This window comes from Rhyacophila brunnea, unplaced genomic scaffold (assembly GCF_057557595.1).
Source record: "Rhyacophila brunnea isolate RB1 unplaced genomic scaffold, BYU_Rbru_1.0 scaffold_12, whole genome shotgun sequence".
Taxonomy (NCBI): domain Eukaryota; kingdom Metazoa; phylum Arthropoda; class Insecta; order Trichoptera; family Rhyacophilidae; genus Rhyacophila; species Rhyacophila brunnea.
In genome coordinates, this window is record NW_028232774.1 from 6,242,564 (window position 1) to 6,262,475 (window position 19,912).

At 33.5% G+C, this 19,912-nt stretch overlaps 2 protein-coding genes and 1 pseudogene across 2 annotated transcripts in view; all 3 read left to right on the top strand.

Moving 5' to 3' along the window:
- Positions 1 to 19,912, top strand: part of LOC147077707 (cathepsin O-like) — a 129,061-nt gene that overhangs the window by 71,050 nt on the left and 38,099 nt on the right. The gene's annotated exons all lie outside the window — the stretch shown is intronic.
- Positions 353 to 19,218, top strand: Orc6 (Origin recognition complex subunit 6). Its single transcript, XM_085960650.1, has 6 exons — positions 353 to 651; positions 1,722 to 1,848; positions 2,482 to 2,667; positions 10,076 to 10,131; positions 12,513 to 12,700; positions 17,770 to 19,218. Exons 1-6 carry the CDS (start codon positions 575 to 577, stop codon positions 18,006 to 18,008), a joined length of 873 nt encoding a protein of 290 aa, XP_085816776.1. The 5' UTR covers positions 353 to 574; the 3' UTR covers positions 18,009 to 19,218.
- LOC147077710 (uncharacterized) lies at positions 8,191 to 9,881 on the top strand (annotated as a pseudogene).

Here is a 19,912-nt window from a genome sequence, read left to right on the forward strand (position 1 = left end):
TAAGTGTTGCCAACCATACTATAATTATATAAAAATACTATAATTTTGAATCCGGAAAAATGATAAATAGGTAGGTAGGTAGGTACTATAATTTTACGCCAAATATCCCAAAAATATTATAATTTGGAAGATTCAAGGCGAAAAATGTTCCTGTATTATATCTTTTTCAGAAATACTACCTATATTGCTATTTGGTACTTGTTTAGCATCAAAAAAGATTTTATTACTGAACCTAACTAGGAATACTCGAAAATAATTAATATTTTTTTAAGTTTTCATAAAAGTTTTTTTTCATATGGCAACCCAAAGATATTAAAGACTGTGGCAACCCTTTTTATAAATTTGAATCTTTATGTCAAAAAAATACATCTCGTCTATCTGCTGCTTTTATCAAATTTTAGTTTGTTATTATTGGTTATTAGTTGGCAAGTTGATTACATATATATACGAATAATAGCATAAAACTCTATATATGCCATAAATTTATTGTAAGCTAAATAAGTATCATACAATAAGATATCAAATAGGTATCGGAAATTGTATCGTGTGTGAAAGTGTTTCAATATTGATTAAAATGCCGGCAAAGCACTCGGAAATTGTCAAACTTATGGCTGGAAAACTTGGCTACAAGCATGAAACGCCGACCTTGAGGTAATATTGTGTTATAAACCTAGTTTTGTATTATTATTTTATAACAGGAGATCTATAATCGTCGTGAATATGACGTGACCTTTGTTACACATAATTCGAATTGTTTTGATTGCCATTGTTAGTGCCGCAGAGGTGGACACAGGCTTTTGTATTTTTTTTTTTTACGAAAATAGTTTATTCCATGTAGACAATTATAATAAATATCTTTTTCTGCCGGCGTATCGGCTTTTCGATCCAATAATCGTTAATTGAAAATTTGAAATTTTCATTCATTTTGATACACCATTATCACAAACTAATATTATATGAGGTAATATTAGGTTGGGGTAGGTTAGGTTTGGTTTGGTTTGGTCTAAAAAGAAAGTTGTCAAATCTCATGTCCATCTCTGCTCAGTTCACTATATGTATAGGTATGTTCGGTGTACTGTATACAGTAGTAGGAAAAATCGACAATATTAATAAAGCAATTGTTGCCAATTCTTTGAATTGACTTGATTCTTGGTCAACGTGGTATTATTAACCTTTTAGCTGCCATAAAAAAGGCGTTGGTAGTACCTAAAAGGCCAAATATAATTTGCGAAAAAAAAAAAAACAAAAAACTTTGACATCTCTAAAATCTCAGTTGTTACACTTTGGCTTCCCCTTAACAAAATTCAAAGTAAATTAATGGTAAAATGTTTTAGGAACATTCTGATAGATATCAGTATGACGTGTCCTATTTTGAAAATATTTGACCGAATTATTAGTACTACCGAGATATCTCGTATCTGGTGTGGCGAACTTGGACCATTTGACGAGATATCTCGTATCTGGCAGTGATCGGGTTTAAAATGGTTTTTAAGTACTTGGTCATGACTCATTTCCAATAACGCGTATTTAACGTTAGCCCAGTTAATTAAATTAAATACTGAAAATGATGTTGGTCGCCGCAGCAAAATCCTCTGGTGGCCGCACATGAGAACCACTGCTCTAGATCCATCGGTCCTAACAACGTGACCAGAAAATCTGAGTCTTCGCACCCTCAAGATATTGGGTTTAAATAAAGGTCTATACATTATAAATATTTCTAGCAAAGCATGTGAATACGAGAGGCTCTTGAAGCTGAAAATGATGGGCAAAGCCTCAGCGAGCGATTCTGCCATTGCAGTCATCTGTCTCGACTTAGCGGCGTCTATGTTTGGACTTCCATTCGATTCGGTATGAATAATTCTCTATTTCCATTCCAATATCAACAGTACTATACTATACTCTCACTGAAGCAGCACATAGATTGATTTTAAATGCGGTAACTTTTATCATGTCATTGGCACGGTTGTAAGACGGTTGTAAGACGGTTGTCTCTTATTCAGCAAGTAGTCTTAAATTCTCTGACAAACTATTCAGTAGTATTTCATGTATAAAGCCACTCCATCTGTTTATTATACTTGATCTTAATATTGAATATATTATCTTTAAAAGTTTGTTGATCGTTTAAATTAATTGAATGTAAAAGTTGATGTGTCTCCCACCTAATATAACCCCTCCTATACACCTGGTCATAATCGGACATATTATCACAACATACAAATAGGTGTATCTCTCAGGACCACGACTGAGGTTACCACCCACTCAAGTGTGCTTTGATGAGTTTGAGATTGAGAGATGATGATGAGTTTATTGTCCAGCGGTTGTCTTTTTGGTGGTATATCTCCTCTCCATTTCCATGTTCAATTAAGTATTTCATTTTTTTGTCCTTATGCGCTATGCCCAGCATGCTCCTCTCTGTACCATGTATTACCCATGTTATGTAAATGAGTTAAGTTTAATTTCAAAATAATGTGTTATTAACAGGATTTGGCTTTGAAACTGGCTGCCGTGAAGAAGACAACGTACAAAAATATCAAACATACAACTGAAAAGCTGCTGAATATTGAAGATGTGGTTACTATCAACAGTATGTGCGTCCTGCTCGGCTGTACATCAGCCGCCACCATGGCGGACAGCATATTGGCACATTTCAAAGATTCCGACGTTATGGTAATTAAATCTGCAATATTATTTCGTAATTCAAGCATACATAATTGATGATATTATTACATAATATGTGGATGTGTTTTGGTCGAAAATAGTTGTCAATATCGACAACTCAAAAATTGTAGAATTAACAAAACCATCTTAATGTTCTTCTAATTTTCAAGTTTCAAATCAATTTATCTTTTTTTTTTCTTTGGCAATACAACCCAATATGGATCTTGACTACCTCATCCCAAAGATATTTCTTAAGAGCATACATAAGTGAAACAGCAAATAATTTTCAACAATAGGTGGGGTGAAATTTCGCATCGTCGCCAATCGGCGAGCAGCATTCGAGGTGGGAGCACGTCGATTTTTTTGTGATGGCGTCGTAAGAATATATTCTTATATTGTGTAAAGATGACTAAAAAACGTTATGCCTGTACTCAAAAAAGCAACATGTGAATGAATATATTATTATTAGTAATATAACAATAAACAACCCTAAATGGACGCATGTTGAATTTTTATGACAAAGTATGTTCCGTTTGAACGTGTCATTAGCACAATCCACGCGTTGCATAGTTAAGATCTTTTTAGACCATGCCTCAGCTTAGGTATAGCCTTAACGGACTTTTACCCATTCGCTCAATATATTAGGTCCATACTGTGGTTCAAAATCATTTTAATTTGGCAGCTGCAGTATTCGAACCTGCGATCTGCGACTTTGGAAGATCACATTCTGCCACTCGTCCAACATGAGCGTTATTAATTTATAATTATTTATCGATTTCTTTGATAAATCGAGTATTTACTGCTGGCAGTACGTATTACCATGACCAGTGGCGGCCGGTGGTTACCAAAATTTCTTTCATAGGGGGTGCACTAAAAACTTTCTTACCTTATTTAAAAAGAAGATCAATTCGGCGTTGTTTCTGCTTAGCGAACACCTCAATCACTTTCTCATTAAAGTCTGGAACTGATTGTAAAAGTTTTTTCTCGATGCTTAACACAGATAGACAATTAAGTCTGTCCTGGTTCATGGTATTTCTTAAAAACGATTAAATTCTTTTAAGGGTTGAAAAACACCTTTCACTTTCCACAGATGTCATCGGAATTGTACAAATGATTTTTCAAAGTTTAGTACATTGGGAAAATGATGTCATTAAATTATTATTATAAAACAATTGTAAAATAGCTATAGCACCATCTGAGTTTTTAAAATCGTCCCTATTGTAAATAACTGATAATTCGTGCTTAAGTTTAAATTTATCCAAAAAGTCATATGATTCCAGGGTCATTTTAAAATCATTCTCAGGAAAATTAACCCTGTATCCTTCAAAATGTTCATAATAAAAAAGTTTCGCCGTTAGCAAATGTTTATTATATTCAAGCCTATCTTTAATTTGGACTAATATTAAATCGCACACATCTTTACACATTTCTATATTGTTAAATTTTATTCTTTTACTGGGAGGCTCTGATAAACTTTCAAGGGAACTTTTAACATTATTAACAGACACTTCAAAATCACAAATAAAACGTTTTATCAATACAGACTCTAAGTTTCGAGATTGCAATTGTTTAAATAAAATGTCACAATGAGGCATTAACCGCCGAAAAAATGATAGCCAAAACATGAAATGTTCATCTGTGAGATACCGCAGAAGCATATCTGCTTGATTTATTGTATTGCTATCATTTTCACTGTTTAATATTGCTTCCATACACTCCTTAAGAGGTTCGTAATATATGTAAACGGTGTCAACAGTTTTAATGTTAAAATTCCACCTCGTTTGTGGGGCTGATGGAATTTTTTTCTTCACGATCTCAGATAGAAATTTTACTCGTTTCGGGGAACGTGAAAAAAATTTGGGAAATGCTTGTAGATTGGCAAAAAAATTCTGCACTGGCTTGTGTTTTGTTACACTTTTTTGAATTATTAAATTTAGTTGATGTGCATAACAGTGTACATAGTGTGCATAAGGAAATCTTTCGCTTATTTTGGATTGCACACCGTTGATTTTCCCGCTCATTACAGATGCACATCGTAGCACTGCGCTATTAATTTATTTGGAGAAATATTTAAATAAGTCAATTCTTCTAAAATTGCTGCTGACAAATCTTCAGCACAGTGTGATTTTGGTGTTAAATATTTCCAAAAGCGCTCATAAACATTTCCTTTCCATTCATAACGAATTATTAATACCATTTGCATTACCGTTGACACATCTGTAGTCTCATCAGCTTGTATTGACAAAAATTCAGATTCAGAAATTTGATTCTTCACCTCATCCTGATAGACTTCAAAAATTGAATCTAAAATATAATTTTGTATTGTTTTTGACGTTCCCTTAAAAACAGTAGATTCTTTCAAATGAGTCTGCATTACAGTGTCAATCTCAGCAACAAAATCAATCAGTCCACGGAATACACCTCGATTTAACGATTCTTCAGTTTCATCGTGACCGCGTAGAGCTAATTCAAATGCACCACAAAATTTTACACAGTCAATTAACTTTGATAAAATATACCGATTGTTTTCAACATTTTTATTAAATTGTTTAGTTTCAGCACGATACGCGAAATCCAATTGTTGTCTTATATCAACCGAACCCAGAATCGATAAATTTATTATTTTATTTAGATGTTTCTGTGAGAAATCATGTTTTTTAACCTTCTCACCAAAGTGTGTTAAATCATCGACACCTTTCTCTGTCCAGTTATAATCTCCTCCAAAAATTAGACAAGGAAAATAAAAAAATGGATTCAATCTCTCACAACCACATAACCATAAAGCCTTGTCATACATTTCCTTTCGAAAAGAACGTGTAAAGACTTTTTGTTTTAATCCACATATTTTTTTAATATTTAATTCAGGCTTCGGTGGACCAGCCTTTTTTATTTTGATTCTTTCTTCGAAGGAACTCTTGTTATGTTTAATATAGTCTACATTTATCGACATCATTTTAAAACACACACACTTCAATGATTAAACAATCATATAATATTATTCATAATTTCTTTTTACGAAGAAAATTATCGAAATAAAGTGATAGACAGAACGTGACTTCACATCGCGGCAGCAGAAACTAAACTGCAATAATTTTTCAAGACAATATAAAAAAAATAGTTTGTTTTGAATACATATTTTTCGATACAGGATATTGAATTATCGATGACAAGGTGTCAGACCCTTCGTCTACAAAATAAAATAAAGTCTAAAAAATTGCGTCGGCAATAAAACTTAACATGAGTCAGGTATTGTTAAACATATGACTCATGTCATAATAATTCTAAAACTCACTTGCTAAAAGAACATGATAACTCAGATATTATTTTTTTATAAATTATATTCAAATATTTGCAAATATAGAACGATTTAAGGATTGTAACCATAATTTTTATGTTGATAGTCAATTTTTATTCAATATCAGCCTATTTCCAATGAATTTATATGAGATTTAAATAAAAACAATCTTTTTTTTATCAATCCTGCTAAATCTCAGTTACTACACTTTTCCGCGTATTCCTACTGTTTTTTTTTTCTGTGTCGAATTTCATGAACTGGTTGGCGTCCCAGAAAGCAATAAAATCTTGGGTTTTTATGACATGTTTATGAGTTTCACGTATCGGGTTGATCTGTTATTACCCAATGTAATATGAATGGCAAACTAAGATTGATATTAGTGCGTTACCACGAGCGCTCGATTATGGTGACTGTTCACTGAGTACATGCTTTTGGTATAAATTTACATTTACAAATTTACAATATACGGATTAAATTGCGATAAACGAGTGATGACTTATAAATAGCATTGTTGCACATTGAGTGATGTTTAGGAAAAAGCAGTGCAGCGCACATGCATGGTGTTAGAGGAGCCACCGCTGACCATGACCATAACAATAAAATGCAAAAGTAAACACTTATCATCATACAAGTTGCAAGACTGCATGCATGGAACAAAAAAATTCAGCAGCTTCTGAATTTTCACGCGGTCGTCGCAACTTGCACAATATCTGCGGGTGCGCATTAGAATGATAGCGGTAAACATGCCAGAAAAAATACGAACTGCACCGCGCACCACAGAAAACTTTCATGCAACAACTAACGCGTCTCAGTGACATTTGAAAAATGAAATTGACGTGACAATTAGCATTTTTGTGTGTAAAAAGATATTATCGTGATAGTTTAATTGGACGTATTTCTGCAAACAAGATCCAACCCACAGAATGACCAAAATTGAGTTGCATATACCAACGCGTAGAGAAAATTGTACTCCATATTCTGCAAAAAAGATCCAAGGTGTATGACATTTCTGTAAAACGATATCTTGATAAAATCTGGTTTGCAAAAAATAAATATTACTCAGGCAAGATCCAAAGCACTTGGATATTTGTTGCGACATAATAATGTGGATCCACGTTACCTGGATCTTTTTCGCGTATTAGTGAATAGGACTGTATGACTTTAATTAATTTTGCAATATAGATCCAAATAGCTTGGATCTTTTTCGAATATTAGTGTATAGGACTTTTCGGCTTTAATTAATTTTGCTATATAGATCCAAATAGCTTGGATCTTTTTTGCAAGTTTAATATCTTCCTTACGTTAGCTTTTTTTAATTTTGTAAAAAACATCCAAATAGTATGGATGTAATATTAACCTTTTCCACTCGAATTTTTTTTATAGGTACATACCACCCACTCGAGACTTTTTCCCGCACAAAGCATAATTTCAATATAAAACATTTAATTGGTGAAAAAAATGTAAAAAAAATTTTTTTTTTTTATTCTGTAAAATAAATTTATAATGAATATACTGTACTTATTTTTAGTTTATTTATAATTCTTCATTGTGTGGTATTTCACAAAGCAATCTCCAATATGTAATCCTGGCTTATCACAGAATCGTAATGAAATAGCGGTATGTAGAGAACTGGCTATAAAATGTAAATCGTCCATTATGACTGTAAATATGATACAAATGAATTGCCTTCAAATACACTTGTAATATAAGCGGCTGTCTCGTAAATTTCCTAAATTAGTTTCGGGCTCATAACAACTCATTCCCATTGCGGTACACATTATCAAAAGATTTCTCAAAAAATAATAAATCGATACGTAATAATTTTCATTTGACTCATTAGAGTATTTCACATTATATAGGTTCCGAATCGGCATAATATACTAGTAAGTATTGTCATCAAAAACAGTATTCAAATATAAAACTGTAAACTATACGGACGCCCCTGCGCAAGCGAGAACCAATAAAAAATATAAACACACTTCAAAATCATGCGTGACAAACACTTAACTCTAGTCTGGGAACGTTCAATAAATAAAATTTATGTGACAAAAAACATTGCTTGCAAGCGACGACCTACGAATAAAAAAAGAGAAGATTCCGATAAAAATACTATGTTGAAATTAGGCACGCAGTATTCTTTTGCCGACTTCTTTCTCAGATAAATGTAATAACCTATTATTATTCATTCTAACTTGATTGAAATCGCATTATAAAAATTTATGAAAATATTACAAAAAATGACTTTAGAGGCGGTGCCGCCGCTACGGCGGCACTCGAGTAATACGGCAAACTTCTAATGCCGCCGATATGGCGGCACTCGAGTGTTAAGGGTTAAATTGACTTGGTATTCAATTAGTATCTTAAATATTATAAGTGAAACGGTCAAGTTGTTTAGAATTAATACTGGATAATATCAATAGTTAGCAATTCGGATGTGGGATTATTTTATGAGTCTACTGAAAGGATAGTGAATCTTTATACTATGGATATTAATGTTGAGTCGTCGCCAGATAATTTGGATGCCCGGAAAAATACTTATACAAGTTAAAATAATGCAGTAAATGGTTTAAACGTTACAAAAGAGGGTGAGTTGAACCTTAATATTACGGAAATTAACTCAAATGTTGATATTGAACATGCAGTTGAGGTGCTGCCAGATAATTTGGATGCGGGTCAAATTCTTACAATAGGCGGTAGGCCACGAAAGGGTCGAAAAAGGAAGTTTGAATTCTCTCGAGAAGAAAGATAAATACAAAAACATGCCGCATGTTATCTCTAGAAATAACATAATAAATCCCAAATGCTTAATTGATTTTAACTGCAACTGTGGACTTCAGTGTAATCACGTAGTTTCTGTACGGAAAAGAGAGAATGAATTCCATAAATATTATGAATTGGAATCATTATTGCCCAATCGATGTATATTGCTGCATGTGTGAAAGAAGGGCCGATTAAATGGAGCTACACATCCACGATACTACCGTATCTCGCCAATACTACTTGTCTGGCATAAGAGTGTGTAGAAATATGTTTGTTAAGACCTTACAAACAACTCCAAAGAAGATTGACACTTCATTAAAAAGGATAAGGTCCGAAGATTCTATAACTGACAAGAGAGGCAAACATGCAGGTTGGAATAAAATAACTTACGAAGATGAACTTTTTGTTGTAGAGCACATTTAAAAAATTCCGACATATGTGTCACACTATCGGCGTGAAAATTGTAATGCATGATTTCTGATACCTGAAATGAAACTCCAACGAATCAATGATTTATACATAGAGGAAGTGGAAAAGTCCACCTTGAATAAAGTTTCATTCTCTAAATTTAATAACATATTTGTTACTAAGTTTAATCTGCGGGTCAAGCCTCTTATGAAAGATACCTGCAATAAGTGTGATGTCTTTGCAATACAGGAGAAAAGTGTTATAACAGAGGCTTCTTGTAATGTTCTGGTTGAAGAGCGTATAAAACATCACAACTCTTGGAAGTGCTTGCAAGATAAAATGAGAAATGACTTGATGAATGCCAAAAATGATCCTGATACTGAAACTATTACGTTCGATTTAGAAAAAAACTTTACCTCTACCTCGTATACCAACAAACATTGTTTTCTACAAAAGACAGCTATAGGTATATAATCTTGGCATACATATCGGGTCATTAGTAATATGCAAAACAATTTTAAATGTGCCAAGAACCTTATCTTCTGCAAGAAAACATGTTATAATCATAGATGTATTTGTTTTTCATTTTTATTATTGCCTCTATCCTCCTTGATATAAAGATCCAACCCACAATAAGTGTATTTTGTTAAAAAGATCCAGGGCTAAATTTGTGAATATCTATAAATTCCTTTTTTATCATATCGTTGAGTAATGTAATTAAATAACCCATATATGTTTTCATCAGATGGGATACTTTTGAAAAATTAAATACTCGCGCATACTTTTTAAATCAATATTCAATTCAATTTCACAAATATTGAATTATCTCAGAATGCTACTAGTGAGGGTTGGATCTTGTTTGCAGAAATACGTCCAATTTACACGCGATTGCTGGTAGTAAATCCGTGTACGTGTACAGGCCCTTTTGATTATTATAATGAAAATCTGTTTCAGGATTCGGATTTGTCGCATCCGCAGTTTGTGTGTATGGCAGTTTACCAGGCTTGCAGGTAATATTTTTGTAATTATTTAAGTGATAATATCTTAAAAGTTTTATTGTGTGAAATTTTGGCTGTCTTGATAATTATTCGTGCACCTAACGCACTTACTAAACTATATTTTCATGTCCCTACTTAACCAGACTATCTCAATTATCATAGATACATATTATATATATTATTATAATAGTTGTTTTTTTTAGACGTGTAGAACTTTAAAATGAAATAAAACATAAAAATAAAATCTTGGTAATGGACATGTTATTGGCTTTATTTAAAAGATAATTTTATGCCATTAGTGTTTAAATATGATTTCGGGCATATGGGCGCCGCGCCGTGGCTGTCTCGAAAAAAACGCAATCTGGAAGTCCAATTTTCGACCAGCTGGGGCCGTATATCGGCAATAACGCCGCGAATGTTGGTTTCCAAGTCGTGTATCGTCTCTGGTTTATTGGCGTAGACTAACGACTTCACATATCCCCACAGAAAAAAATCTAAAGGTGTTAAATCACATGATCTTGGAGGCCAATTCACAGGTCCATAACACGAAATTATGCGTTCATTAAATGTTTTCTTCAATAAATTGATTCTGGCGCACTGCACGCCGTGCGGCATGTTACGCCATTTTGTTGAAACCACAGCTATTCCACATTAATGCCATTCAATTGGGGAACGAAAAAGTTAGTAATCATGGATCTATAGCGCTCTCCATTGACTAACGTTCTGGCCAGCATCATTTTTGAAGAAATATGGACCAATAATTCCACCAGTCCATAAGCACACCAAACAGTGACTTTTTTGGATATAACAGCGTCTTAATAATGGCTTGTGGATTTTCTTCACTCCAAATGCGGCAATTTTGCTTATTGACTTAGCCATTCAACCAAAAAAGACAAAAATGATGGACGATTATGTCGACCGTACAATGGACGTAGTGCACGGTATGTTTCCCGAACTGAACCACGATTTTCGAAATAGATTTGCACAATTTGCAACTGTTGTTCTGTCGTAAGTCTATTCATGGTAAAATGGCAAACCATATTGACCACAAACCAGCTGTCAGCTGTCAAATTGGCTGTCGCTGAAAAAAGTGTTGTATATTTTTAAATTTAAAAAACAAACCTTTAAAAAAAAACACCCGTTACATACTAAAATCATAAAACGCCAAGTTTTCCATGAAAAATGATGATACTCGATGATAATGGTTGAAATGTACGTATTTTCACTTCTAAGCGGAGCATCTGAGCCTAAACAAAGTGGATATTATATTAACAATCTTTTTAGTGAGGAATGATTATTAGTCCACATTGAATAAATAACCATTTCTTTTTGCCAGCTGCGGGATCGAATCCACCACCCATAGCTTCAGAGATGTACGCTCTGTCAATTAGGCTACCGTAGGCTGCCAAATAAGGCAGTAAATAATGATCCCGGTAATTCATGTCCTCATGAACAATCAAGCTGGTTTCGAAATTTATTTGTTATCGAAATTTATCCACTACGTAACAGTGTAAGAGTACCGATTATCGTATCAGAATTGACTTTAACAAACAAGAATTGCAAACTCTACGTTACGTAAACAAAACCTGAATACATAGTAGTTTTAACTGAAAATTTAAAAAAGATGAAAAACCTTTATATTATTCAAATTCCAATTTTAATTATTTTTACATAGGTATCGTGAACATTACAAATTATTAATTCAAGACGTTCACAACATGACATTTAGAAACAAATAAATATTATTTAAAGAACATTATATATTATAAAAGTTATTAAACGGTAGAAAAGATACAAAAAAATATATATATATAAATTAGATACAAGGAAGTACACCGAGTGAGCTAAACAGACCCTATTTTAAGAATTTATAAAACAGTGCCCACCTATACTCATCATCACGCAGGTGGAATATGTCAATATCCGAAGTGATTTGGTTGAACAGAGTTATTGCCCTCCCAATTGACATTACCAATGGCAGGTTAGTTCTGCACTTTGGGAGAACAAACAACTGATGCTCCCGATTTCTAAGATAGTTATCAGGGGGTCACAGGTCAATACTACCAAGAATGGCAGAGTTTCGTTAAAAGTGATAAATTCTGCACAGCTCCATCATTTACCATCGTTTTGATTGCACAGCACATTGATAAACGTGTGACACCTATGCACCCTCCCGCAAAATATACTCATGTCCGAATTGTCTCATAAATGTACACCCAAACTGCTACTTCCTTGCAATTTGTGGTGGTATCTAGCTGTCATAATGGGCAGGGTGGATTTAAGATAATATTGTTATACTTACCTACTTCATCATCATCATCAGGAGTGCGACATCCCAGATGTGTCCTTTCTTCAAGAGCGCATACTTAACGGTGTGCATATTTTTTTTTTAGGTTGGAAAAAATAAAAATATCAAAAAACAAATTTATAACTAACAGTCATTTGAAAGCGTCGCAATGGAATGAACTTGAAACTGAATGGACGAAAATGGTACAATCGATTAAAACAGAATTGACCAGCGATCGACAGACAAGTAAAAGCAGCAAATCGAAAAATATTGCTCAGCAGATTGACAGTCGAGGTAAGACCTTTCATCCGCCATCCGTACTCGATTCATTCATTTCTAATTGTACCATAATTTTAATTTTTTTATTTATTTATAATCAAAGACGTTGTAGAAAATCTTTATCCTATATAATATATGAAAGTGTAGCTGAAAACATACTAGTACATTTTGCATTGTAGATGCATTTGTCTTCATAATATTATTATCATCCACATCTATCAAAATTTTATTTTAGATTTACTCAACTGTTAATAAATGTGAAAATATTGCCAAGATAAGCCTGTATTGGAATTTGGTATATAATACTAAATACATTAACCATTTTGAATACAAAACATGTTGGACTTACACAGTATAGTTTATCGTCGATGCACATCAAATATGGTCTATGTGACTCTGAGTACATTCTGAGAAAATCGATAAAACTGTTTAAAAAAAAAACGGAATGGAAAATAACACTTATATTTATGGACAAATTAGGGAAAAAATATTTATTCAATGTGAGAATACATTTTATTGCAAATATTTACTATTTTGAACAATAAAATGGCACTTTACTGCATTTTATGCACATGGTTCATATTCTATGCACAGTTTTCGTCACATGAACAATTTTTAATACTAGCTATCAAAATATATCATTCAAAATTATTCAAATTTGATAACTAGGCACTAGTCTAGTGTCTAGTTAACAGAATTAAAATATGAGATTCTATTATCACAAAATTTATGTGAATGTTATGGACATACTATGACAATGGAACTGTGTAGTGATATGCAGAGGATATAACTTTTTTATTACAAAATTATTTGGTACTGTTCGGTTAAAGCGGATACAGCGGAAAACGCATTTTGAAAATAGCCGATAATCTGGATTATTTGTTAGGTTAACCTAACCTAAGCTAAACTAACAAATAATCCAGTTTATCGGCTATTTTCAAAATGCGTTTTCAGCTGTATCCGCTTTAATCGAACAGTACCAATTATTTATTAATTTTCTGTTTTGGCAAACATTTATTTGATTTCGGCTGATAATGTTTTTTCCATCTTCCCATGAGGTTTAACACTTATCATTGGGTCATCACAACACCCAGACTTGCAGCACCAGCACCCATATTTACACAGAAAAAACATCCATAAACATGTTGGCGGTGTAGCGGGAATCAAACATTTACATTTTCCCTCTTTCTTTAAGAATAAATTGTTATTCTTAAACAATATTGAAAGCATGATTATTAATCATTCTCTATTGAAAAAATAAACACAACTTTATTTTAATGTTATTTTTATTTCAAATCGTACATACATCAAACAAAATAATAACTATAAATAAGACCAACAAAACGAAGTGTTTTTATACAACATTGACATTATTAATTGGAACATAATTCACAACACAAAAAAACTAAATTAACGTTTTTGCTCCAATTCCTACATGGACATTAGGGAATCATAAAAAGGGTGATGAACTTTGTCTATCACAAGTTTTAATTCTTGCAAATGCCTGAATTTGGAGTCAGACAAGGCTAGGGGTCTATTATACAGCGGCAATGGTGTAACATAGCCAGTCTTGCGGCGTTGAAGCAACTCTAGCCATATTTCAGAGCCCTTAAATCTGTAACAACAGGATCCCCTACTTTCTTTCCTGGTCTCAAAGAAGTTAAATTCGTATTTAAAGTTTCGTAAAAAAAAAAAAATCAAAATGAACATTTTAATATTATACAACTGTTTGGGTCGAGCCATTTGCATGCGTGATACATAATCACATGGAGAATATATTGGGGGCTTGAAGTAATGCTCCAGCACAGAATGGACATTATCGGCTTCCATCATAGTATGGGCCTTCTTCAAAAATATCTGTTCTACAGTGACTGATGTCACGAGTGAGTAGTCACTTAAAGCTCTTGCCAGTATTCGATTCCGATTTTGGTAATTACAACCATCGGAAATTAGGATGCTCTTATTATAGTTACGTGGCCTGGTCCCTAAATAGTTGATAGTACAACTTGTGAACTCGTTGGAGGTCACACCTCCATCTGCTTCGTGCCACACGTAGAGAGTCACGTCCGCATTATTAAGGACATATAAGATGAAATTATGTAATTGTAGTTTCTGTTTGTAGTAAACAGTAGATGCCAGCAATTTAGGGCATAACATCACACTCTGCAAGTACATTGTTAAAACTAATGTAGTCTCGCTGGCAGATTCTTTGGCAGTGTTTTTGGCCTTTTTAGCTTGCTCCTTTCGTGTTATGTGTTGGTGGTAAATTTCTTTCCCAAGAGTTTCACATTTAAATCCTACACAAATATCACATTGATCTTTGCGTGAATGGTGAATAGAAACTTTTTTAGCCTTTAAAACGTTGCTGAAAAAGTTTCTGTTCACAGTTAGCACATTGTTCTCTGTTCACCACATATTGAAGACTGATGGCATGTGTTGAGTTGATAAAAAAGACGATTCGACATATCGTCGTTTAGTTTGACACCGATAATAATGACTTGGAACAACTGGCAGAAGATTTAACCACTTTTTTACATTCTCCACAGCTTCAGTTTGCTTGGCCACTCATTTATTTGTATTGTTGGGGGGAACATTTTCGCCGTCATTAATAATAATGTGTAACTACATCTTGTGTTAGTGCTTTGTGTGATGCTCAAAGTATTTATGAACATTTTGCGGCACACTTTATGTTTATCCCCGTCCTTAGTAAAAAGATATATATATATAGTGCTCTTGATTCTTCTTCGTGATAGCTGTACTTTCACTGCGACGCTTTCTTACAGCACGTGTTGCTACAAAGCCCAGGAAATATGCTTTTTTCTCCACCCAAGTTTTCAACATCCAAAAATTGTGAAATGTGTGCAGGCGATCCTCTTCTGTTATTTTCTGACAACTTAAAGAAATTTTATATGCCACCTTGGGTAATTTGTGTGAACATCTTATTCCCATAGACTTTGCTTGCTTTGATTGGCTTTGTTGATATTTTCCGCAATGTTTTTTATAGCCGACATACCCTTTCCCCAAGACTCTCCGTTTCTGATTTTTTTAAATTTTCTGAACTACTGAAATATCAGAATCCATTGGTAAAGAAATATCCATATCACTTTGCGGGATCCACTCACCAGTTGATTCGCACAGCATATTTACATGAAAATACATCAAATTTATTTAATAAAACGTAATAACTTACCGCTAATTTATAAACCAAATGATCACAGATAGTAAAACAGTGATATTAGGTGTGGTTTATATAGTTTTTCACTCCAAAAACAACTAGGGCACGTACAAGTGAAATCATGATGTAAAATACGGACCATGTGACCATAAACCCGGTACTAGCCACGCAATGACATATTAAATGGACGACTCACTTCATACCCGGCGCGCACGAGAAATTGTGCATGAAAGTCATTCACAGATGTATAGGTAGATGTCACGTGACCATTGACGTATCCGTTTCCATTATGCGATACAAGTTTCGAGAATTTATAGTAATATAAATTCTCGTGACTCATTGCGTTAGAAACAGATTCTCGGTTACTTACGACTTCTCGGAGATTAGACGCAAGTGAGCCCAGCGAATCACAGGCGACTGACTGTCCAATGGTTCCTGTCATTCAATTGCATTGAATAAACATTCATCAATATCTTAAAATGGCATTTTATAATTAATAAATAATACTAACACATGCAAAGTGATATCTCATCTTTCTTGGAGTGTTTAGTAGATTTTTTTACAATTTTTAACTAGGCACATTGGCATTTTGTAACACAATAATAACGGTGGAGTCGAAACCTGACAGTCAGAAATTTTGTATGGGCAGACCCAGCGGTGTCGCCAGACCGCTTGCAAGCAGAATGTTCATTTGAGCGTAGGATACCGATATTAAAATATGAATTTCGCCATCCGGCAGACCCGACACAAAGTGAGTGTCATTTTATTTTCTAGATGCTTCGTCCATATTAATGTCATTGTAGCCACGTATTAAATATGGCGCATGTACAGTAAGATCACATGGTTCATATTTAAATGCAAAGTTTTGAATGTTGGCACATAGTTTGTTTTCTATCTCCTTTAATTTTTGTTATTATCACATGGTTCATATTTTACAAGGCAAAGAAAAAAGACTATATTTAACTCATTTTCGTAAAATCGTCACATAGACCATATTTGTTGTGCATCGACGTTATACAGCCAACCACCTTCCGTATAACTAGACAGTATGTGTTTTTTTAAAAACACCTCAGGGGTGAAATAAATATTCTCGACGTTTTTGCATTTTCTGTATTAAAATCCTAGAAAATACGACGATGTGTAACTGCCTATTAAAAGACAGATCATTTAAATTATTGTACAATACACTAGACCAAGGGTGACGAACCTTTTCCTGTCGGAAGGCCGCATTCATTTATTTTAAATCAAATAAGGCCGCATTTAAGAAACATACATAAAAATGCATGTACAGTCATCCCTCAATTTACACGGTAGACTTTAGACGTAGGGTTCCAAAGGATTTTTTAAGGAAAATAAATGTTTTTTTTATTTCTCTCGACCAAATCGAACGATGAGTGTACATTATTTTGTAAATGAAGGAAAACATTGAAATTTATTTACGGGTTTACCCTTTAAAATGTATACATAATATATTTACACGGATATAGTAAATATTTAAAATTAGTGGCTAACACCTGTCTCTGCGATAGCCAACGCACTTTAGAATGATACGGTAAATCCACATTGAACATCTCATCGTTCGACTACAGCATGTTACGAAACTGCTGATGCCGTGTTAGAACCGCCTAGAACGATAGTGGCGAACCTGCCGGTAAAAAAACGAATTTCACCGCGCAGACTCAATTTGAGGTTAACCGATTTCACGACCTGTCAAATAGTACCATAAAATGACAACATCATGTCTCGCTTACTCTTGAAGAATTATATTGACGAGGCAGTCAGCTTTTTTATGTGTAAACAGTTATTATCGTGATAGTTTAAAATACAATATTGATGCAAGTAAATACATGTACAGGCGTTATTAAGCTACGACGATATTATGTAAACACGTAATATTTATTTTTTCTAGTAAGTGAAATGACAGAGGGCAGTAGCCACAATAATGAGACAAACTTGAATCAGCAGATGGTGGAAGACTATGAGGTTTGGAAAGATCGAGTGCTGAAGCAAGCTTACAAGGAGATGGAAGCACTGAAGAGTAAAAATGCCGACGTCACGGATTCTATTAAAGTTATAAGTGCCATTGACAATATGCACGGTCCTCCAAGAATTAATAGACATCAAGGTGTCAGACTGATTTTTCATTAATTATGTTTTGTGTGCCAATAAAATTGACCAAATATAAATTAGTTTCGTAGTGTTCGATATTAGTTACTGTAATTAGTAAATAACGGTACAGGTGGCCCTCGACTTTCGTACGTAATTGGTTCCTGAAAATATGTACGAAAGTGGATCAATGCAAAAAAAAACATCAAAAGGTGTACTTTAAAATATTTATTCATCAATGGGTATAATAAAGTTAACGAGGCATATTAGCAATCGGGTATTTTCTTCATAAACTTGCAAAGAAATAGAAAAGTTGAATACCACCCTTTTTTTCTTATCTTGCTAAGGAGTTCTATAACATGCTGTGTCTTTGTCTCAATTGTTCTACTTACTTGAAATAAATTTATTTGCACTGGCAGCTTCTCCAGTGAATTTAATATTGTGTAGAGAATACCTCATTTTAAATTTGTCGTACCAGCCTTTACTTGCTTGAAACTCCATTTTAGAATCTTCTTTTAATCGTGTCTTCCAATCTCCATGCAAACTTAAAGCCTTAGCTTCGATAATTGAAAAATTCAGATGGACATCTTTTTGATGTTGATCATCAATCCATGATAACAAAGATCTTTCCATTTCATCCATCACTGTGCCGTGTCGTATGGAAAGAGTCTTTGAAGATATATTTCCATAATTTTGAACATATTCCTTAACAATTTTTATCTTGTTTTTCCAAATTGAACATATCGCACACCGGCTTATATCGTACAAATGGCCGATTGAAGCAAAAGATACGTCGCTTTCAAAACGCCCAATTATTTCCATCTTTGAAATTTATGAGTCCTTAATTTCTTTTTATCCGTATCAACACTGCAGTTTCTCTGTTTCTCACTCTTGTTCATAAATTTATAAGGGCGAAATAGAGGGCACATGTCCTAACGCAAGACTAAACTTATTTATGTATTTGGTAAGGTGACGGGGAGCAGAGAAGAGAGGAGAGGGGAGCGACGACTGCATGAAAACGTACAGTTTTTGCATTATCAACAAAAATCGTAATTTTAAAACATGTACGAAAGTCAAGGGCCGACTGTATTTTAAATTGTCATCAATGTAATTGTTGTGCTGAGAAATTTGGATAATAATTTAGATAGATAGAGACAAATTATTATAAATGAAAATCATTCCTATATCAAAAAACCCTTTTTTGCCATGTCTTAACAATTCTATTGATGTCACAGCAAAATTGATAATAATGCTTCAATTACATTATGATGCATGTCGCGTACTATCACGCTGTCACGGCGATAAATTTAGTCTGGTTTCGTCATTTTGCAGAATATTTTGAACGATCACTATCTCTGTAAATTCACTGATGGAGAGTGCCAACTATAATGTATTAGTATTTTGTGGTATGATAACTATGGCCCGGATTTGTATGCACCAAAAAACATGAAAGTATGCATGCACATATGCGTTTAAAATCATTAAAATATGCACTAAAAACTAAAAATATGCACTTAAAAATTGTCAGTTTTTTATGGAAAAAAATTCTAGATACCCTCTATACCCAATATTACTGATAAAAATCGAATAACAAATTAATAATTTTATAAATAATATACAATAACAAAAAAAACACAAATAATCAATAAAGTTACATACAATTTTATTTTCAAAAAAATTTTTTTTACAAGTACCTACCTACAATTGAATAAGAAATGCAGTATAAACTAAATACAATTTAATTTTATTTAATATAATATAATGCGACGATGTTGTCGGCTATCAGTTTGATTCCATAGAGACTATTGTCTATGGCATAGACAATGAACAAACTCGGGGATGCCATTAAAAAAAATATGCAAGTGCATCTAAACTACCTACCTACCTAGTTAAGTTATATTTCGATAATAATAATTTAAAGAAACTAAAAATATAAATGCAAAAGC

What these genes read in the sequence shown, in the direction of transcription:
- Orc6 (XM_085960650.1), top strand. Translation starts at nt 575, where the DNA reads ATGCCGGCAAAGCACTCGGAAATTGTCAAACTTATGGCTGGAAAACTT. An exon ending in TCAAAGATTCCGACGTTATG is followed by an intron (nt 2,668 to 10,075) that starts GTAATTAAATCT and finishes AATCTGTTTCAG; the next exon opens with GATTCGGATTTGTCGCATCC. An exon ending in TCAGCAGATTGACAGTCGAG is followed by an intron (nt 12,701 to 17,769) that starts GTAAGACCTTTC and finishes TATTTTTTCTAG; the next exon opens with TAAGTGAAATGACAGAGGGC.